The following is a 24,314-nucleotide window of genomic DNA, read 5'->3' on the forward strand; positions in this document are numbered from 1 at the left end:
CTGTAAACGCAAGTGACAAAAGAGCGTATAATACCGACATCCAAACTCTCATTTTAACCACAACTAAACATAATATCAAAGCCGTATATATCAAACTTTCAATCCAATTTACTGACATGCCGCCTCCCTCAACAGAGGCCTCGATCTAAAATTTCCGGGAGTATTACGTCAACGTAACGGTTAATCTCCGCTTACGACGCCATTTAAAAATTTAATCAATCAATCAAATCCTGTTAAAATCCAAGCCATCCATGGGTCAACAGAGTTGATTTTGTGCTTATGATTGTAATTTTGTCTTACAGAATAGAGCTATATATACGAACGTCTTTGAATATATGGCGTATTTAAGGAGGTCCTCATCCACTGCCACATAGTCCCTCCCAATGGTGCATCTGATTCACTCTATATTATGAGAGATTAGATAAAGAGCTGGCAGTTCTCACTACAATAGTTAAAAACTAGATAATCTAAAGGGAATCTAAATTGATCCACTCTGAACCGAGATTATAGCGATGCCAGGCAGGTTACGCCCACATTTTGCAAGAGATGGATACAGAACAAGCTAAAAGCAAAAACAATTTTTTGTACAATCAGGGGCCATAATCCAGAAAGTTATGGTCTGAAATGCGCAAATATCAAAAGGGACTGAAATTTTTGGAATATAAAGATATGTTTTAAGTTTCATCAAAATTGGATAAAAATTGTGACCTCTAGAGGGTCCATAACCTTTGAATTACATACTTATATACAATTTGCATACAAAGAGCGGCCATTTTGTCGGCAGTTTCATTTCGATTTTCCAAAAATTTCAATTTAACATTCATTATGGTGGAATAGTGATCTAAACGGTTTTTAAAATCGAAGCTAAAACTGTGATTTTTCCACCAATCAGGGACAATAATCCAGGAAGTTACATTCCGATATGCGCAAATATCGAAAGGAACTAAGATTTTTGGGTTATAAAGATGCATTTTAAGTTTCATCAAAATCGGATCAAAATTGTGACCTCTACAGTTTCCACAAGCTAAAAATGCGATTTTTCGTACTATCTGGGGGCCATAATTCATGAAGTTTCGATCCAATATGCGCGAATATCGAAAGGAACCAAGATCTTTGGGTTATAAACATGCATTTTAAGTTTCATCAAAATCGGCACAAAATTGTGACCTCCAGAGGGTCCACAACCTTGATATACCATATTTTTACACTATTCGCGTACAAGCGGCGGCCAATTTGTCCGGCAATTTTGGTCCAATTTTCACGAAATTCGAACTCAACCTTCCTTACAGTGTAACGGTGATATAATCAAACGGTGTTTTAAATCGGATAATAATTGTGACCTCCAGAGGGACCACAAGCTAAAAGATAGGTTGCCAGGCAACAAAACATACGCCCACAGCAGCTAAATCGTCTGTGCAGTCGACAAGGGTTGTCGCATATTTATTCTTTTGTAGGTAATTAGGGGAATTTAAGACAATTTCATACAGATGACATTATAATTTTTGTCGTTTGAGGGTTCACAAGGTTCTAAAAACTAAAACAAGGACCGTAACTCTGGAAGTAATCTACAGAAATTGTTGAAATTCGACAGGCTTTTTCGTTTTACTAATTCAAGTAATGCATATAAATTTCATACAGATCAGATGATAATTTTTGTCGTTCAAACGTTCACAAGGTTCAACAAAGTAAAACAAGAGCCATAACTCTAGACGTAATTGACGGAAATTGCTGACATTCAATAGGCGTCTTCATTTGACTAATTGAAATGATGCATATGAATTTCATACAGATTAAGTGATAACTTTTGTCGTTCAAGCGTTCACAAGATTCAACAAAGCTAAACAAGGGCCATAGCTCTAGATGTAATCAACAGAAATTTGCTGAAACTCAATAGGCTTGTTCGTTTTTCTAATTTAAACGATACATATAAGTTTCATGCAGATCGGATAATAACTTTTGTCGTTAGAGCATTCACAAGGTACAACAAAGTGAAACAAGGGCCATAACTCACGGCGTAATTAACGGAAATTGGCAAAATTCAATAGAATTCTTCGGTGCACTAATTTAAATGATGCATATCAATTTCAAACAGATCAGATGATAACTGTTGTCATTAGAGTGTTCACAAGGTTCAATTTCATACAGATCGGATAATAACTAATGTCGTTAGAGCATGATTCACAAGGTACAACAAAGTGAAACAAGGGCCATAACTCAAGGCGCAATTAACGGTAATTGCTGAAATTCAATAGGCTTCTTCGTTTCACTAATTTAAATGATGCATATCAATTTCAAACAGATCGGATGATAACCGTTGTCATTAGAGCGTTCGCAACATTCAACAAAGTGAAACAAGGGCCATAACTCTAGATGTAATTAACGGAAATTGCTGAAATTCAATAGGCTTTTTTGTTTTACTAATTTAAATGATGCATATAAATTTCATACAGATCGGTTGATAACTTTTGTCGTTAGAGCGTTCACAAGGTGCAACAAAGTGAAACAAGGGCCATAACTCCAGAAGAAATTAACAGAAGTCATTGAAATTAAATAGGCTTCTTCATCTCACTAATGCAAACAACATATATCAATTTCAAAACAATCAGATGATAAATGTAGAGTGTTCACAAGAACTTGTGGACGATGGACGGACGGACCAACAGATGGACGGAGGGGGGCGACGGCAAAATACAACCACATTTCCATGTGGGCGTATAAAAAGGCAATTTTTCGGACCATCTGGGACCAAAATTCTGGTAGTTACGATCCAATATGCGCAAATATCGAAATGAAGCAAGATCTTTAGGTTATAAACATGCATTTCAAGTTTCATCAAAATCGAAGTGAAATTGTGACCTCTACAGGGTCCACAACCTTGATATTATACCATATTTTTACACTATTAGCGTACAAACGGCAGCCATTTTGGTCCAATTTTCACGAAATTCGGACTCAACCTTCCTTACGGTGTAACGGTAACATAATCAAACGTTTTTTTAAATAGGATAATAAATTTGACCTCCAGAGAGACCACAACTAAAAAAGGCGATTTTTTGGGCCATAATTCAGGAAGTTACACTCCGATGGGCCCATATATTGAAAGGAACCAAGATCTTTGGGTTATAAACATGCATGTCAAGTTTCATCAAAATCGGTTCAAAATTGTGACCTCTATAGGGTCCACAAGCTAAAAACATGATTTTTCGTACAATCAGGGGCCATAATCCATGAAGTTTCGATCCGATACACGCCAATATCAAAAGCAGCCGAGATCTTTTTGAGATAAACCTATATTTCAAGTTTCGTCAAAATCGGACAAGAATTGTGACCTGTAGAGAGTCCACAAACAATTGTAGACAAACGGACGTCCAGACGGACAGGGGCGACAACAATATACGTCCACATGAAAATGTGGGCGTATAAAAAACATAGTCTTGATTATCCATTTTTTGATTTAATTATCAAGGAACATTAAGCAGCATATAGGATTCTAATCCAGAAAATATCGCAGGCTAGTGATGCGATCAAGAGTTGATTATGGTCTGAATAAGTTAATTAATGTCTAATTGATAATTTAGATAATATTTCAGGCCTAAAGAAAGACCTGCAACAGGCAGATTTAGCTCTTGCATAATGTATGTTTAAATAAGTGAACTTTATTGGAGAATAACATATATAGGAATCATATATTAAGCAGCTACTTGTGGGTCTGTCATGCCAAATTTGCGGTGTTTTCCTCCTGAAACAATGGAATTAGGTCGATGAATTTTCTTGTTTGAGATGCTCGGAAAACACATTTCTAGCGTTCCTGAAAAAAAAAATTTCTGTGGGAGGGCCCCTAGACCTCCCCGCAGCGGCGCTGATCTGTACCCGCTTTAAATAATTGTTTGCGGAAACCCTGCAGTGTACTTCCACTTTCATTCAAGATAGGTTGCCACTACGAAACATATGCCCACAGCAACTAAATTGTCGGCCTGTTTCACAAATTTAAATGATGCATATATAAATTTCATACATATCGGATGATAACTTTCATCAATCGAGCATTAACAAGGTTGAACAAAGTGAAACAAGGGTCATAACTCTAGAAGTAATTATTGGAAATTGCTGAAATTCAATAGGCTTTGTGGTTTCACTTATTTGAATAATGCATATAAATTTCACAAAGATCGGGTGATAACTTTTTGCGTTAGAGCGTTCACAAGGATCAATAAGGTGAAACAAGGGCCATAATTCTAGACGTAATAAACGAAAATTGCTGAAATTCATTAGGATTGTTCTTTTTACTAACTTAAAGGGCACATATAGATTTCATACAGATAGATAACTTTAGAGGTTAGAGTGTTCACAAAGAGCAACAAAGTGAAACATGGGTCAGAACTCTAGAAGTAATAAACGGAAATTGCTGAAATTCAATAGGATTGTTCTCTTTACGAATTTAAATGACGCATGCAAATTTCATACAGATCGGCAGATAACTTTTGATGTTAGAGCGTTCCCAAGGTGCAACAAAGTGAAACAAGGGCCATAACTTTAGAAGTAATAAACAGAAATTGATGAAATTAATAGGCTTCTTCGTTTTACTTATTTAAATAATGCATTTAAATTTCAGAAAGATCGGATGATAATTTTTGGCGTAATAGCATTCACAAGGTTCAACAAAGTGAAACACGGGCCATAACTCTAGATGTAATGAACTGAAATTATTGAAATTAAATAGGCTTCTTCATCTCACTAATGTAAACCACATATATCAATTTTAAAAGAATCGGATAATAACTTTTGGAGAGCGTTCACAAGAAATTGTGGACGACGGGCTGACGTACAGGGGGCGATGGCAATATACGTTCACATTTCCATGTGGGCGTATAAAAATTAAATTGATGTGCACATAATAAAAGAAAGTTAAAATTCATAATATTCATATTAAAATAATTTTTTTTAATCTTTATTTTGATTTATCAAGTTTTATCACATGGTAAAATACCTTGTTGCTTATACCTTAGTATACGCTTACTGACAAATGTGACTATTTCTAGTTAAACAAGTCAACAATGAGGCTGATGTCCCCCACCGAAATCCCAAAATAAATAGATGACACATATTAATGAATTGCACATTTATTTTTTTCAAAAGTATCAAGCAATCAAACCGCTTAGCAATCACTCTCTATCAGATAGAATCAAAGTTATCTGGTACCAAAGTATCGACCAATAAAATTGCTTAGCACTGTTTAGCTTAAGCTCGAAATGTTAATCATTGAACTCAGTCAATGAACATCAACATCAAGTTTGAACATTCTACCTCAATTAAAAGCAGAGTTGTTATGTTCCAAAGTCTTGACCAATCAGATTACTTATCGATCCTTAGCCTATGCAGAAAATTCTCATCATCAAACTTAGTCAAGATAATGATATAATGAATCTATACTCAGAGTTTCATCACTCTCACTTAATTAAAACTAAAGTTATTGGCCCCAAAGCATCAGAATGCTTATCTCTGCTTACAATGTTTATCATCGAACTCCATGAAGGCATTCACCTAATGAACGCCTACACCAAGTTTGAACATTCTACCTCAATTAGAAGGAGAGTTATTGTGTTCCAAAGTCTGTACCAATCAAATTGCTTATCGCTCTGCTTACCCTAAGCAGAAAATGCTTATTATGGAACTTCGTCAAGGTATTGATGTGATAAAACTATACACCAAGTGTCCTCACTCTCACTTAATTAGAAATAAAGTTATCGTGTCGAAAACCATCAGCCAATAAAATTCCTTATCTCTGCTTACCCTAAGCAGAAAATGCTCATCTTCGAACTCCATCAAAGCATTGACCTAATAAACACCTACACGGACGAACCCATTTTAATAGTCCCCTGCTTTCTTCGAAAGGCGGAGGACAACAAGCAGTTGCCATGCAAAGTACGCCCACATTTTGCAAGAGATGGACAGAGAACAAGCTCAAAAAAAAAAGAAGCGATTTTTCATACCATCAAGGGATCAAAATTGTGTTCTCTAGAGGGTCCACAACCTTGGCATACCATATATTTACAATATTTGCGTACGAGGGGCAGCCATTTTGTCCAGCACTTTTGGTCCGATTTGTACGAAATTTGGGCTGAACCATCATCAGGGTGTAAAAGTGAATATTCAAACTTATTTTAAATCGGATAAAAATTGTGACCACTACAATCAAGGGCCGTAATTCAGGAAGTTACGATCCGATATGCACGATTATATCAAAAGGAACCAAGATCTTTGGGTTATAAATATGTATTTCAAGTTTATCAAAATTGGATCAAAATTGTGGCCTCTAGAGGGTCCACAACCTTGATATACCATATTTGTACACTATTTGCGTATGAGAGACGGACATTTTGTCCGGCAGTTTTGGTCTGATTTTCACGAAATTCGAACTCAACCATCATTACAGTGTAACAGTGATACACTCAAAGTTTGTTTTTTTTAAATCGGATAATAACTGTTACCTCTAGAGGGACAAGCTAAAAACACAATTTTGCGTACAATCACGTGCCATAATTCAAGAAGTTACCACCCGATATGAATGAATATCGAAAGGAACCAGGATCTTTTGGGTTTTGGGTTATAAACATGCATTTCAAGTGTCATCAAAATCAAATGAAAATTGTGACCTCTAGAGTGTCCGCAAGCTAAAAACGTGATTTTACATACAATCAGGGGCCATAATCCATGCCAATATCAAAATGAACCGAGATCTTTTTGAGATAAACCTATATTTTAAGTTTTGTCAAAATCGGATAAGAATTGTGACCTGAAGAGTGTCCACAAACAAATTGTGGATGGACAGGGGCGACAACAATATAGGCGTATAAAAATGTTGGGGATGAGATTAAGACAAGCAATTATATTAATGCTTTGCTCAAATAAAAATAAATATGCTGAGCAGAATAAATAAATGCAAATATAAGACTATTTAAATAAAAAAAAACAAACACGCATCTTATCATAGTAGTTAAATCCCTTGATCAGTGTAAAGTAGTAAAGAAGCTATATCACAGTTTTCAAAGCTTCACTGTGAGAAGTTTGCTAGGTTAAAGAAAAAGAGAAATGGCTCATAGAAGTCTTTGTAAGTTTTAAGATAAAAACATAGACTGTTTGTCCTCGATAAATAAGATAGGTTGCCTGGCAACAAAACATACGCCCACAGCAGCTAAGTCGTCAAGGGTTGTCGCATATTTATTCCTTTGTAGGTAATTGGGGGCCTTTACAAGACAGTTCCATACAGATCAGATTTTAAATTTTGTTGTTTGAGGGTTTACAAGGTTCTACAAACTGAAACAAGGGTCTCAACTCTGGAAGTAATCTACAGAAATTGTTGAAATTTGACAGGCTTTTTCGTTTTACTAATTTAAATAATGCATATAAATTTCATACAGATCACATTTGTCATTCAAACGTTCACAATCGCCATAACTCTAGAAATTATTGACGGAAATTGCTGAAATTCAATAGACCTGTTTCACAAATTTATATGATGCATATAAATTTCATACATATCGGATGATAACTATCATCAATCGAGCATTAACAAGGTTTAACAAAGTGAAACAAGAGCAATCATTGTAAATTATTGTAAATTGCTGAAATTCAATAGGCTTTTTCGTTTCACAAATTTAAATCATGCATATAAATTTCACAAAGATCGGGTGATAACTTTTTGCGTTAGAGCGTTCACAAGGATCAATAAAGTGAAATAAGGGCAATAACTCTAGACGTAATAAACGGAAATTGCTGAAATTCAATAGGCTTCTCCGTTTCACTAATCTAAATAATGCATATAAATTTCACAAAGATCGGATGATAACTTTTGACGTGAGAGTGTTCTCAAGGATCAATAAAGTGAAACAAGGGCCATAACTCTAGATGTAATAAACGGAAATTGCCGAAATTCAATAGGCTTCGTCGTTTCAGTGATCTAAATAATGCATATAAATTTCAGAAAGATCGGATGATAACTTTTGACGTTAGAGCGTTCACAAGGATCAACAAAAGTGAAACAAGGGCCATAACTCTAGACGTAATAAACGGGAATTGCTGAAATTCAATAGGCTTCTTTGTTTCAGCAATCTAAAGCATGCATATATATTTCAGAAAGATCGGATGATAACTTTTGACTTGAGAGCGTTCACAAGGATCAATAAAGTGAAACAAGGGCCATAACTCTAGATGTAATAAACAGAAATTGCTGAATTTCAATAGGCTTCTTTGCTTCAGTAACCTAAATAATGCATATAAATTTCAGAAAGATCGGATGATAACTTTTGACTTAGAGCGTTCACAAGGATCAATAAAGTGAAACATGGGCCATAACTCTAGACATAATAAACGGGAATTGTTGAAATTCAATATGCTTCTTTGTTTCACTAATTCAAATAATGCATGTAAATTTCAGAGAGATCGGATGATAACTTTTGGCGTGAGTTATTTCTAATAAAATCCCCAAATAAATAGATGACATATATTTATTACTAGCACATTTATCTTTTTCAAAAGTACATGTATCAAGCAATCAAACTGCTTACTTTAAGAATTTTCTAGTTAGAATCAAAGTTATCTTGTCCCAAAGTATCGACGAAATTGCTTAGCTCTGCTTGGCTTTAGCGGGAAATGTTAATCATTGAATTCAGTCAAGACATTCACCTAATGAACATTTAGTTTAAATATTCTACCTCAATTAAAAGTCTTGAACAATCAAATTCTCATCTTCGAACTTAGCCAAGGTATTGATGTAACAAATCTATACTCATCGCTGTCACCCAATCAAAACCAAAGTTTTCGTGATCCAAAGTCTCAATCAATCAATTTGCTTATCTCTGCTTAGTCTTAGTGGAAAATGTGCATGATTGAACTCTGTCAAGGCATTCGCCTAACAACTACATCAAGTTTGAACATTCTACCTCAATTAGAAGGAGAGTTATTGTGTTCCAAAGTCTTAACCAATCAGATTGAAGTCTCTACCTTGCCTAAGCCGAAAATGCTTATTAACAAACTTTGTCAAGGCACTGATGTGATGAAACTATACAACAAGTTTATTTCATCAATGCATTTACTTAATGCCTACACCAAGTTTAAACATTCGACCTCAATTAGAAGGGGAGATATTGTGTTACAAAGTCTCGACCAATCAATTGCTTCTTGCTCTGTCTACCCTGAGCGGAAAATGCTTATTATCGAACTTAGTCAAGATATTGATGTAATGAAACTATACACCAAGTTTCATCACTCCCACTTAATTAAAACTAAAGTTATCGTGTCCCAAAGCATCAATCAATCAAATTGCTTATCTCATCTTTGACTCCATCAAGGTATTCACATAATAAACACCTGCACCAAGTTTGAACATTCTACCTCAATTAGGAGAGTAATTGTATCCCAAAAAGTGTGACTGAAGGACAGACCCATTTTAATAGTCTCCTGCTTTCTTCAAAAGGCGGGGGACAATTATAAGATGTTATAAATTGAATTAGAGAGCTGCATGGCACTAAGTGAATTAAGTTTCATTAATATCTGTTGGTAAGCGATATAACAAACGATGAAAAAACACATGGTTTATATATTCAATGTCAGCAACAAATATTTCAAATCAACAAATAAAAAAATGATAATCCCTGAATAAAAAGAGACTAAGCCGTTTTCTTTTCATTTGTAGTTATACTATCAACTTTGATGACTTCTGTAAATATAAGAGTTCCCAGAAAGACAAACGCAGCACCAATCCAATGGTAAATTGTAAATGGATTTTGAAAATAATATATAGAGAACATGAGACTAACAAATTTTCTTAATGTAACAACTAACGTAACAGCTAATGAGGTACATTCGGTTGTCAGAATAAATACAGAACGTATACAAACATATCTGAAAATTATTAAGGATTTATACATTTCGTATTAATTATCACATATAAATGAAAGGCGACAGTTGCAACATAGACACTCCAGTAAACAAATAAATGTATAATTTTGTAAACAATGCTATAAAATTCTAATCCCCAGGTAAAATCTGGTCTGCCCCTTGGGGCTCATGAGCGAGTTTAGCCTCCTCATCCAAATTCAGCCTAATCAAACATTGCAAAGCAGGTGACTAGTTGAAAAATCCCAACAAGTTTGAAATAAACTTCTAAAAACTTATGATTGATATAGTGTTTACAAGGCTGAAGTGACTGGGGCAATAACTCTGCATAAAATTAATGTGTCACTTTGAAAATTGATAGGGTTTCCCTAACAATGCCCAAAAAACCTAAAAAAACCTCTGATTTTGTAAACCATGTGCACTGGTTCAGTGTAAAAATCATTGCTCAACCGAGTTTCATTTGAGTTTCTTCTTAGGACTAGTCAAAGAAACCCAGGAAGTCTGAAAACAAAACAGGAAAAACTTGGACTTGCAGAGAGACAACCCAGCCAAAAATCAATGTGGGAATCTGACATATAAACTATTCCAGAAAATTTAAGAAAAAAACACAAAACCTTTTGCATGTATAATCAATTGCAATAGCTCTGTGAATAATTGATGTGGGAGACTTTGACTATCGGTTGGATTCATCTTTATGGCTATCCACAACTTCAGCAAGATCTGTATTATTTTGTTATTAACAACTCTACCCTGTAGAACGATATGTTGATAGCAAGGTTTTAATGACAAAAGCAATAGAATTGTGGATGGAAAGACAGGGGTGAAGACAATATGATATGTAGGTGTATATAAATAGGTATTATTTTAAAGGATACTGAGTAAGTACATTAAGACATAAATACATCCATAACTTTGGCACAGTCAAACCAATAACTGGTATTAATAATGGAGCTGAAAAGAAAAGTTTGAACTGAGGATAATTACACTAGTGGCTTCTTGACTAGATTAGATGAGATAACCCAATCTAAATGACCTCAGACTTGCTTCTATGCCACAGCACAATCATGACAACACTAATTTTGTGTCATAAAAGATATTGTCCATGAATATGCATCCTAAAACAATGTTTTCATACAGAAACAGAAAGCAACTGTAAGACTATTCGTAGAATTTTTGCTCTTTAAATTATTAATAGCATTATATTATATCTTTAAATAATTGTTGGGTTCACATAAACACATTGTATAGAAATCATATCTAATGCACTGAAATAATGAGTGACGGATTTCAACATAAAAAGAGTTATAATTTGGTGAACATTTAATTCTAGATTAAGTTTCTGTCTCAACTGTTCATACATGTATAAGGCTAGTTAACCAATCATTATAATTAATTATGTCATATTTGACCATTTAGATAATTGAAGGTCCAAACACAAAGCTACAAAACTATCATATCTCTGAGCATACGTTAGACAGCCGCTGGATTCCAGAGGGGGAAGATGTTGTACCATATGTATCCAATGCTTTATATAAAATGTAGAGCTGAACTGTTGCATTGTTATTCCTGGTAAGACAAACGTCTTAACTAATGAGACGATAAACATCTTAAGGAGATAGTAAGAAGAAAATACACAACGTGAAAAGGAAGCCAAAGAAGACAAGTGAAAATATTAGACGATCAAAGGCTGTTCCAAAATATGTAATAAGAAAAGAGTGTATGGGTTGTTATACATAGGATGTGGCGACCAGGGTGTATGACAAAAGACCAATGGCTCCTATTCTGTATCATTCAAATGCAATTCTGTTTAGACTATCTCGCTAATGGGAGTCCATAAAATTCATTTGTCATATTTTGGGGAAAAGGTGCAATCAAATTAGAGTTGTTCCCTTTAATAAAATGAAATAATTTGGTTGTAAGATTTAATTACCTGAAGCATTATAATATATAGCTGCACTATAAATACTTTTATACATCAATATAAATGCTGGTAATGGTAAGGCATGCTGAAATATAAAAAAAAACCCACATATTTTGGGTAATTTGATCCTGCTGTTGATATCAACAGGGTGCTAAAAAACTAATTACAGACCTTGTGCACAATATCTTGGTATAAATATAATTACATTTGACTAGCAAATTTAGTGCTGTAACAATAAACTGTTACTTACATTATAGAACATAGCTTCAGCAGGATGTTTACCATACTTGGCGTAAGTCTGTTCTTGAAATATACCCATTCGTGAAGACATAAATAGTGCAAAGACTAGTAATGAAATACCTGGTACAAAGAAATGTATTAAACTGTTTAATTATATGCCAGTGCCAGTATAAAATCAATAAAAAAAAGGCCATTTACCCATCCCTTTTTCTATATTTTTTTGTTAATGTTTGGAAAGTTTTTTAGCATAAATACTTGAATTTTTAACTTGTAAATTTTAATCAAACATATTCACCCATACACAATATAAAGTATCATGAAGCATATTGGTCCAAACATTATTCAAACTTACTATCTAAATCTAAAGATCTATAGAACACTTGCCAGTCCTTATTTTCGTTAAATTCAAATATGGAAGATGATTATTATTAGCTTCCTTGTGCAATGAAGCTTTAAAGAGGCTCTGCTCCATAAAAAATATTAACAGTGTAATAGTGTTAATACTTTTAACTTTACCTATAAGCCACATGAGATAATCATAAGTTGCATTTCCTGTATGAGATGGTAAAGTTTCCTGAAAATCATAAACCGATATATTAAATTCATCGATTTCATATAACACATAATAAACATATTTGATTTCTCTTCTCTATCAAATGGTTTTAGATTGATGGTATATATGTTAAGGAAGCTATAGATACAATCCACACACAAATAAAACCCATAAAACAAACCAGTGCACAATAACTACACAGACATTGCTAGCAATAAACAACAAACGTATACATATCAAATCAAGTTAATGGACCTGGGGACCAGCTGTAAGCTTCCAATGAGCTGTGTACAGTCTTATGAGTATTTCCCAAACATAGTCAGGTCAAAATACAAAAGGTTTCTCAACTGATTCTGGTAGTTTTTAGTGTACTTTTTAACATACTAAAAGTTTACCAAAGTAGGACCAGCGGAAAAGTCTTACGGTAAAATTCCATTCCTAAGTTTGGATTATTGGTTGAGCGTTAGTTTGAAAATGGCGGCCCAATTCAAAGTTGTTTATGTGTTTGTATCGCACAATTCTACAAGAAAATAGAGTTGGATTTTTATAAATTTGTGTCGGATGTGGCAAGAAATGGTTCCTTTTAGCGACCAAAGAAGAATCACAGTGAAAAATAGATGGTAAGGATTCCAAAATTGCCTTAGAACCGAGATAGGGGAAAAGCCTTATTTTCATACTAGTTGTCATTAGGAGCTGGCAGTAACGTAGTAGAGGGCAGAGCCGATACAATTTACGTTACTAAAGTAACTATGATCATAATCTTGGTGTCTATCCCTAGGTTTTTGGGGTCAAAGAACACACTAAGATAATACAAAATGATGTTGGCCTATTATGTAACTCAAAAATCAAACTATTGACTCATTTTGAAATTGAATTCATGACCTTCAGCTATCACTATCACCTAATGCGCAAACACCTTTGTCCATAGAATAAATATCAGAGCGTTCAGTTTTGAGTGTCATCCACCTCCTCAGGATAGACCTCTTGAGTATTGTTTGGATTGTCACAGTTTTCAGTTTGGCAAGGGCCACCTACATTAGTGCTGGGGAGCCCATGGCGTCTGCAGAGGCATCGAGAGGATTTGTTTCCCCCCGAACAGTTGCAACATTGTTTTGGGTTATAATTGGAATTGACTGATCATTTTCCTGTTTCCATCCCTATTTAGTTGGGTTCATTTAACTTGCCATCCCCATCCAGGGTATGAAATAAGCCTCTTATATGGTAACCTCAAAATGGATTACGCTAATCTGCCTCAAATTTAAAATGGTAACCTATAGGTTACGATGCATCAATTTGCTGCTATATTTGTTTAGAGCTGACCCTCGAATTAGCCTAGAGGGATTTGGGGGCAAAGAAAATTTTGCATTTTGGCATGCAATATTACTAAAATTATGACTTCTCTGTAGTGCTCCTACGACTAGTCGGATAGCCGTAAACGGTTAGAACTGGATGGTTAAATGGTTCGAATTCAACAGTACGGTTATTCGGAGATATCCCCCATTACACAGAGTTGTGTCTGATTATATTCCTCTTTATAACAAACCTTGCCCGTTGTCATTTTGTATTTGATGTTTGAAAATCTTAGAATGTAACAGTCGTCCTACGATGTCGACTGCTAAAAAATAATACTATTAATAGCACTCGTCGTAGTCATACGGCAAAGTCAACGGACCTTGTTCTGACTTAAGCTATTGTTAATCAAATCTAAATACTTCTCGGCATTTCTAACTATATTCTACCTTGTTTATTATTTACTTCAAAACGTAACCACCATTCAAAATATAATCATAAAGGCTAGAAAATGACATTATACTAGATTCGTTACGACATTCAACATGTTTCATATCTCGTAATTTCTCGCAAGAATTCTACTTTGGTTTTTAGTTAAATTAACCAATCATAAAAATTCTACTTGCAAGCGAGGAATTATTTCTTTATTGTCCAATCAATAGACGCCTTCCAATTTACTTTATTCTATTCTTAGTAACATTGTGTAATCGTAATATTATCGCCATCTGTCACATACGAAGGGAAACAGAGTATCGTTTTGTATATTATCATTATATTGAATTAAAAAATGTTTCAAATGAACCAAGTTAACCAGGTAAATAAATAACTACCGCCCTAAGATAGTTTAAATTTTCATTAAAGAATTCCTGAAATTTTTGCGCGTGTAATGCCTTTTAGGCAAGTATAGCGTGCGCACGAGTAATGACTCACACCTCCTGACAAGCTCTGTTTTATGTTTAAAATTGATACCATACGGTTAACGGTTACTAACCGGTTAATAGCTACGGATATTCGAATAACAAAAAGTCCTAACCATAGGAGCACTACTTCTCTGTCATAATGGTAAAATAACGTGAACAAGTATATCCTGAGAATTTTTTTTTTTAAATAGTACAGTGTTCAAAGTAAATATAAATATAACTTTTAAAAAGAAATATCGCCCCAAATGACCATCACTTCATCGCTATCGGCATTTGACATTTCTGCCTTTGGATATATGGCGGGTTTTGTCGTCTTCTTTGCTTCATTGCGTCGAAAATAAAAAATATATAGTTGAAATCTTCGACAATGTAATATTCCTCTATGTAACTTGTAATAAATCCTAAAAGTTTTGATTCAATTTAGCTTTCCAAAGCCTTGAATTATTAGCCGTAAGTTTTGTGGTATCGCCCGTCTGAAGAAAGCGTATCCAAGATATGGCGGCTGACATGCTTGATCTCGACTGAAGTATACGTATTCTTCGCATCATAGCGTCCCCCAAAAAATATAATTAGCTGATTTCTTCAACATTATCATAAAATTATTAGCCGTAAGTTACAACGTAAAAATATAGGAATAATGCCAAAGTCATTGACACGGTGTGAATTTTCACCTCTGACCTATTTTACGTAAATACCGGAAGATCCTTTGTTGAAACGTATTTTTTTTATTTGATAATTTGCAAATATAACATTCCTTTTCATTGGATGTTTTATTTTTATTACTCAATCACCATTAATTTAAGAAATAAAAACAATAGAAATCAGTTGATTGATCTGGCGATTTTGTTCGCTAAGGACGTCGCAAGCTATGATGGGTCCGCGAATTGATTCGCTACCGCCAAATGACAGGTGCGAACTTAAGGATCTTTCGGGTATTTATTTATAGCTGTAATGTTTTTAACGTAGGAGTGGGGGAATAATTTAACTGAAACCTTCAGTTTATAAATTATAGCTCGGTGGTCAAGAACGGAAGTCCGTTTGCGTGTTTCCGGGTCATGGTAACCGATGCGTAACCCGAACGACCGTTCGTGTGTTATTTCGTACCCTGCCATCCATACGTTGACTATGAAATCTTGTTGCAGGTGATGTTAGGGGAAGCTGTTCAGGAGTGACAAATGCTTCAGCAGTTGCCACTTTGTTGGTGAAAATGATATGGCGCAGTGATGATAGCGTATCATTATACTTGCCACCAAAGAGATCAACCATCAGGTCTTTGCCAAGATTTAATATGTCCTCTTGAGATTTATTTTGAAGGATGAATGGATTTGCACAGGACTTCATGACAGGATCAGATTTCACTAATTTCTGGAAGGCTGACTTTTTTCCGAAAATTTGACCTTTGGGCCTCTGAGGTCACAATGAACAAAGGTGAATTTAGCTAGTTAATATTTTTATTGAAAGGCTGGTTACTTTCAATCATTTTCAGCATGTTTTCGGGATACAAGTATTGCTGCACATTCACTTTCAGTGCAAATGACCTCATTTGACCATTGACCCTGAATATCTTGAAAACGCCCCAACGGCAAAATTTCACTCTAGAAAAGTTGGGTCTGGTTTTGTGCCCATTTGATGGACACTCCTCCGCACTGAGCCTTCAGACTATAAAGTTGAATCACAACCCGAGTAGGCATGTACAAAGAGCAACTCATTGCACACACAGTTTCTTAAAGTTTCTTTCAACAGGTTAATGTTATACACTTTTGACTGCTTGCTTGTGTCAGAAAAGAAGTAGATGAACTCATTGTCTGTTCTGGAGTAATGAAGGAAATGAAATGAAATGAAATGGGGTTTAACGTCCTACTGTTCTGCTCCTAAACTGGGCTAATGAAGACGGGCATACACCATACAGTGTGCTGAGGGAAATTTTGCCCGGGCAGCGGCGCTACGGCCTACTCTTATATCGAATTCCAACTGCCATGGGATCTTTTACGTGCACGCCAATGTGTACACGGGACCTCGGTTTTTCGCCCCATTCGAACGACTAGACAGCTGTCCTTGTCAGGCCCTCCGTCCTGCATCACTGACAATGGGAAACCACGCCAGAAAATCTGGACGGACTTTCTTGGCCAATCCAGGGATCGAACACCCGACCTCCAGGCTAGCGAGCCAGCGTCTTACCCACTTAGCCACGTGATCCCGAGTAATGAAGGAGCAAGGTCAGCAAATCTGTATCCTCACCGACCAACGTTGTGGGACAATGACGGGATCGTTCAACAGTTGCCTGAACGATATCAACGTCTGAATCCCCTAGTGACTGAATGATAAGACATCCCCTTTCAGTTAGTGCTGTGCTGATGAGAGCAATCATGTCTGCCTTGTTTTTGTCACGAGACAAAAGTCCTCCTTTTTGCCCAAAATCTCGGTTACAGCAGTAAAACTAACAATAGGGTGCAGGTTTTTTCCTTGTCTCTTATGTGTGTTGTCTTTTATGGAGGGACCTTCACCATAGCCATCAAACACCACTGTCGCTTGACATTACGGACAAAAACAAGCAGTCAAAAGAACACAAAGATTTCATAGTCAACGTGTGTACTTTCAAATTATAGTATGGATGGGGATGGCAAATTAAATGAACTCAACTGAATGGGAATGGAAACAGAAAAATGATCAGTTAATTCCAATTATGACCCAAAACAATGCTGCACCTGACAAACTCTTTAAAATTATCCATTCCAACTGTTCAGGGGATGCAAATCCTTTCAATGCACCTGCAGATTCTATGGACTCCCCTGCACTGCTGTATGTGGCCCTTGCCAAACTGAAAACTGACAAATCCAAACAATACTCAAGAGGTCCATACTGAGGAGGAGGAGGAGGAGGATGACACTCAAAACTGAATGCTCTGAAACTTATTCTATGGACAAAGGTGTTTGTGCATTAGGTGACAGTGAACAGCTGAAGGTTGTGAATTCAATTTTGTAATGATTCAACAGCTCAGAGTTGTTTTAATGTATTCCTTGAAAAAATCTGGAAAAAATATATGTTATCGCACATATTATGAATAATCATCAGCAAGCTTGTTTTATCCAAATTACCGTTAAATGTGCTAATTAGGCTACTCAGATTATGAACCACATGGCCGATTCTCACTAAGGTATGACTGTTGTTGTAGCCAACAAGCAAGTTGATTGACTTCTTAATTAAAATGTAATAATTAACCCGATGTAATTTAGCCAAAAGTAGATTGATTTATGATAGGGCTGTACGATATTTAAAAAAGGGACGATATCGATATTGGCATTTTTTTCAACGATATAGTTAAATATCGCGATATTTAATAATAATGTCACTTTGCTATTGAAAAAATTAAATATAAATGCATTAAAGCTGACTACAGAGTGAGTAAGAATTGTGGGTAAGAATTGCTTTATTCATACACTTTAACCTTTGCTTTTTTTATAATATAGATTTATTAAAATGAACAAGACAACATCCTTTTTGGATAAAAACATTTCAATGCTTTTTAAAAAAATAACAGGAGACATTACTTATGCCTGTACATATGATTAAATTAAATACAACCGCTGATGTTTAAAAAGCGACTGCTTGTGACCTTGTGTAAGAAAATTCTCAAATATCACATGCAGCACTAGTAAGTAGTTGCGGTCTTCAAGTCTTGTATTGTAAGTTCAAACAGTTTAACAAATACTAAATGATCCGGACTATCTTCCATTCAAGGATTCGATTGGCCTAAGCTTTACATGTTCTAACAACTGACAATTTATTGTCGACTAAAAACAAAGTAAAAGTAACGCATACACGGCTGCGGACACTGCGCAAGTGTTTTCAACATTTAACGATTCTCAAAACATTAGTTTTATTATAGTTTATTGCCGTCGGCTAATTTCCACTGCCGGATAGTGTATTTATTATCTATTTTTATGATAATTTTTTTCGATATTTGAAGTTTTTGGCAATATTCGATAAACCACTATATCGACGATTTTTGGCCACATGATATCGTAGTTGGGTCTGAAAATACCATATCGCGAAAAATGACTATATCGAGAATATCGTACAGCCCTAATTTATGATACCACAGTGGTCGGTTCATTGTTTTACAAATCGGCTAGATTAAACATCAATCGGCTAAAGCAGACAAAAAAACAGCCGATTAAGGTCACTGCTAGAAACTGCAAAATTTGTGGTCTGTAGCTTGAAAATTGACTGAGATACAGGCATTTGAGTTTCATGATTTACCGGTAAGTTTTCGAAACAAAATATGTATCAATGATTTACTCGAGTTTCAGATTTCTTGATTTTTCTAGTGAAGATATACAGCTCAAATTTGGTAGTCCTAAAGAACTTTTTGCGTAGATTACGAATCTGCACTCAGGTAGGGTTTGCATGCTACTTGGCCATGAAAACCAACAAAAAATTGGTTTAATTGTATATTTTCTGGATTTTGTAGTGTTCCAGGAGCTACAAAGTAATAGATACAAAGTGAAACAAGGGGCATAACTCCAGAAGAAATTAACGGAAATTGCTGAAATTCAATATGCTTCTTCATTTCACTAATTTAAATGATGCATATCAATTTCAAACAGATGGGATGATAACTTTTGTCATTAGAGCGTTCACAAGATTCAACAAAGTGAAACACAGGGTAATTAATGGAAATTGCTGAAATTCAATAGGCTTCTTTGTTTTACTAATTTAAATGATGCATATAAATTTCATACAGATCGGTTGATAACTTTTGTCGTTAGAGCGTTCACAAGGTGCAACAAAGTGAAACAAGGGCCATAACTCCAGAAGAAATTAAAGGAAGTTATTGAAATTAAAAAGGCTTCTTCATTTCACTAATTTAAATCATGCATATCAATTTCATACAGACCGGTTGATAACTTTTGTCATTAGAGCGTTCACAAGATTCAACAAAGTGAAACACGGGCCATAACTCTAGATGTAATTAACGGAAATTGCTGAAATTCAATAGGCTTCTTTGTTTTACTAATTTAAATGATGCATATAAATTTCATACAGATCGGTTGATAACTTTTGTCGTTAGAGTGCTCACAAGGTGCAACAAAGTGAAACAAGAGCCATAACTCCAGAAGAAATTAACGGAAGTTATTGAAATTTAATAGGTTTCTTCGTCTCACTAATGCAAACAACATATATCAATTTCAAAACAATCGGTTGATAAATGTAGTCTGTAGAGTGTTCACAAGAAAATTTGGACGATGGACGGACGGCAATATACGACCACATTTCCATGTGGGCTTATATAAAATGATAAAGTAATTGTAATGATTACATTTAAAAAGTAATGGTAATGGTAATGTAATTAATTACATTGGCAAGGTAATGGCCCCAGCCCTGCTCAATAACTGAAAGTTCTCTGGTAGCGTGTGCGCGGTCTGCTTCTGTGCAAAATAATCGAATAAGTTCCTTTCTAAAGTTTGGCCATGAATTCCAATTTTTAACTGCTGATCTAACCAAAGAACGAGCCGGTTCTATACACTGCATAATGAATAAGTTCGGTTTTATACTGCTTGAAATTTTATAAATTTTTATCCGATTTAAAAAAGCGTTTGAATATATCACCCTTACACATTAAGGATGGTTGAGTTCGAATTTCTTAAAATCGGACTGAAACTGACGGACAAAATGGCCACCCCTCGTTCACAAATAGTGTCAAAATATTGTGTATCAGGATTGTGGATCCTCTGGAGGTCACAATTGTCATCTGATTTTGTTGAAATTTGAAATGCATGTTTATACCCCAAATATATTGGTTCCTTTCTATTTTTGTGCATATCAAATCGTAACTTCCCGAATTATGGCCCCTGATTTTACGAAAAATTGCGTTTTTAGCTTGTGGTTCCTCTAGTGGTCACAATTATTATCCGATTTAAAAAAACGTGTGAATATATCACCATTACACACTAAGATCTTGGTTCCTTTTGATAATCGCAGATACCCGAACTTAACTTCAATTATGGCCCCTGATTGTTCGAAAAATCGCATTTTTAGCTTGCAGATTCTCTAGAGGTCACAATTTTTTTCCGATTTTAAAAACTGTTTAAATACATCACCATTCCACCATAATGAAGATTAAGTCATATTTCAGGAAAATCGAAATGAAACTGCCTGACAAAATGGCCGCTCTTTGTATGCAAATTGTGTAGAAGTGTGTAATACGAAGGTTGTGGACCCTCTAGAGGTCACAATTTTTATCCGATTTTGATGAAACTTAAAACATATCTTTATGCCAAGACAGGACAATTGACGACTGGACATTAATCTAGTTGTATTTTACAAATCAACATTGAGGCTGGTGTCCCTAAATAGATGACACTCATTAATTACTTGCACATCTAACATATTTATAAAGCACGTATTAAAATTGTTCATCACTCTGTGTAACCTAAGCATAAAATCTCATTGCAGATTGTCATGTATTCCAAAAACATTTTTCCGGGGGGCCTTCTTTAGTAAAATTCTAGTATGTTATAAAGTACACTAAACCCTACCAGAATCAGTTGAGAAACCTTTTGTAGCAATTTTGGGGGGATTGACGGGGTATTTTCCATATATCGACCTGACTAACATATCATCATGTACCTTATATATTCAAAAAAAGTAGGGGATATTGAAATGCAAATACCTATGTGATATGATAAATAGTCATAGACACTTGACATGCTTTGAGAGTATGTTCACAGATGAAGAACTTATCACCCCAACAGAACCACTGAGCTGCACGTGCGACACGCAATAGCGCCATATACGTGGTAGGGGTTCATTGTCAAATTTGACACTTCACGGAAGGGTTGATGAAAACTGCCGCATGCTGGTTTATCCTATCCATGTTTGCTTTCCTATCGGTTCTTGCATAAGATTTACTGTTTAGCGTATCTTTGCTTTAGTGTGTTACGTTTAATTTGCAATGAGATGTCTTCAACATGATGAACGTCTACGTGCTATTGGCATGCTTTAAATGGGTTCTACACAGCGAACAGTAGCCAATAATGCTTAATGTGCCACAGTCTGTACCAACACACACACAATGTTGATGATAGACCTCGTTCAGGTCGTCCTAGAGCCACTACACAAGCCAAGGATCGATACATTCGTACACAGGTCCTGCGAAATCGTGGACAAACGGCCAATCAGCTGTCTATAAACTTGTACCAAGTTACAGGAATTCGAGTTACACCCCAAACGATTAGAAATTGGCTACATGCAGCCCATTTGCATGCGCGACGACCGCATGTTGTGCCTCCATTAACTCGCCAGCACATGGCAAACAACCATCAATGGTGTAGCCTAGAAATTGGGGTAATCGTCGATGGGCGCGTGTAATGTTCTCAGATGAGTTCAGATTTACTCTGGATTTCACTGATAGATGTGCTCGCGTTTGGAGGTATGTAAATGAGCGTCAGGCTAATGTTAACGTCAGACAGCATGACAGATTCGGGAGCGTGGGTCTGTTATGGTTTGGGGAGGAATCACCATGACTGGCAGAACAGACTGGCAAAGCCTCGTTTGTATTTTTTTATTTTATCGACTTGTGTTGATATTTTTTGATATCAAAAAAGACTTGGAGATTCTAGAGTCTAGATAGTAATCTGAAGCGATAAAAGCATTTTAAGAATGTGAAAATCTGTAGGCTAAGTGTATTCAATACAAAGTCCTTATTTCTATAAAACAGAGAAAAAACTAACACTGACTACAAGAAAGCAGCAACAGAAATAATGCGACTGGTCTTGACGACGATAGTCTGTCAATTGACATCATAAGTCGCAAAAAAACATTAACAATAGTAAGGGCCATTATCCAGTTAAAATGAGCAACTTAGGAATACAAGCCAACAATGAGGCTGGTGTCCCCCACCGAAATCCCAAAATAAATAGATGAAACATTTTAATTTATAGCACATTTATTTTTTTTCAAAAGTATCAAGCAATCAAACTGATTATCAACTATACACTAAGTTTCATCGCTTAGCTTTGGCTCGAAATGTTAATCATTGAGCTAAGTCAAGACATTCACCTAATAAACATCAACATCAAGTTTAAACATTCTACCTCAATTAAAAGCAGAGTTGTTATGTTCCAAAGTCTTGACCAATCAAATTGCTTATCTCTCCTTAGCCTAAGCAGAAAATTCTCACCATCAAACTTAGTCAAGGTAATGATATAATGAATCTATACTCAGAGTTTCATCACTCTCAGTTAATTATAACCAAAGTTATCGTGCCCCAAAGCATCTTGCTTATCTCTGCTTACCATAAGCAGACAATGTTTATCATCAAACTAGATCAAGGCATTCACCTAATTAGAAGAAATTGCTTATCGCTCTGCTTACCCTGAGCATCTTCGAACACCATCAAGGCATTGGCCTAATAAACACCTACACCAAGTTTGGACGTTCTACCTCAATTAGAAGGAGAGTTATTGTGTTCCAAAGTCCCAGCCAATCAAATTGCTTATCGCTCTGCTTACCATGAGCAGAAAATGCTCATTATCGAATTTAGTCAAGGTATTGATGTAATGAAACTATACATCAAGTTTCATCACTCTCACTTAATTAGAACAAAAGTTATCGTGTCGGAAAGCATCAAGCAATCAAATTGCTTATCTCTGCTTACCCTAAGCAGAAAATGCTCATCTTCGAACTCCATCAAAGCATTGACCTAATAAACACCTACACCAAGTTTGAACATTCTAGCTTAATTAGAAGGAGAGTTATTGCGTCCCAAAATGTGTGATGGACAGACAGACAGACGGACAAACCCATTTTAATAGTCCCCTTCTTTCTTTGAAAGGCTGGGGACAATAAATAGATGACATATAATATTAATTGCACATTTATCTTTTTCAAAAGTATCGAGCAATCAAACTGATTGAATTGTCATGGTTTTGAAGTACCTGGTAGTACTCTCCATCAGTTAGAATCAAAGTTATCTTGTCCCAAAGCATTGGCCAATGATATACCAGATGTTTACACTATTTACGTAGAGGGGCGGTCATTTTGTCTGGCAGTTTTAGTCCGATTTTCACAAAATTCAAACTCAACCAACATTACGGTGTTACGGTGATATATTTGAACGTTTTTGTAAATCAGATAATAATTGTAACCTCTAGAGAGACCACAAGCTAAAAACAAGATTTTCCGTAGGGGCCATAAATCAGGAAGTTACGATCCGATATGCGCAAATATCGACAGCATCCAAGATCTTTGGGTTATAAACATGCATTTCAATTTTCATTAAAATTGGGTGAAAATTGTGACCTCTATAATCTTGATATACCATATTTTTACACTATTTGCATGCGAGGGGTGGCCATTTTGTCCGGCAATTTTTGTCCGATTTTCACGATATTCGAACTCAACCGTCATTAGGGTGTAACCGTCATTAGGGTTCTTAATCAAATTTGAAATGAACCGGCCACGGGTAGGCCTAACGGATAGTCGTCTTTTCAAC

At 35.5% G+C, this 24,314-nt stretch overlaps 1 protein-coding gene across 2 annotated transcripts in view; it reads right to left on the reverse strand.

The window, feature by feature from the left end:
* Positions 1–2,678: 2,678 nt before the first annotated feature.
* LOC126828397 (UDP-xylose and UDP-N-acetylglucosamine transporter) overlaps positions 2,679–24,314 on the reverse strand; it is a 69,080-nt gene continuing 47,444 nt past the window's right edge. Inside the window, exons 6-10 of one of the 2 annotated variants that reach the window (XM_050558187.2) lie at positions 12,572–12,629; positions 12,066–12,175; positions 11,825–11,900; positions 10,781–10,845; positions 2,679–3,808 (exon numbers count right to left, since the gene is read on the reverse strand). In XM_050558187.2, the coding sequence (XP_050414144.1) occupies positions 3,800–3,808; positions 10,781–10,845; positions 11,825–11,900; positions 12,066–12,175; positions 12,572–12,629 (318 nt within the window). In that variant the 3' untranslated portion in view covers positions 2,679–3,799. Of the gene's footprint in view, positions 3,809–4,920; positions 9,901–10,769; positions 10,846–11,824; positions 11,901–12,065; positions 12,176–12,571; positions 12,630–24,314 lie in introns of those variants that run through there. The other variant, XM_050558185.2, reaches the window with a different exon arrangement.

This window comes from Patella vulgata, chromosome 7 (genome assembly GCF_932274485.2).
Source record: "Patella vulgata chromosome 7, xgPatVulg1.2, whole genome shotgun sequence".
In the NCBI taxonomy this organism is placed as follows: Eukaryota; Metazoa; Mollusca; class Gastropoda; family Patellidae; genus Patella; species Patella vulgata.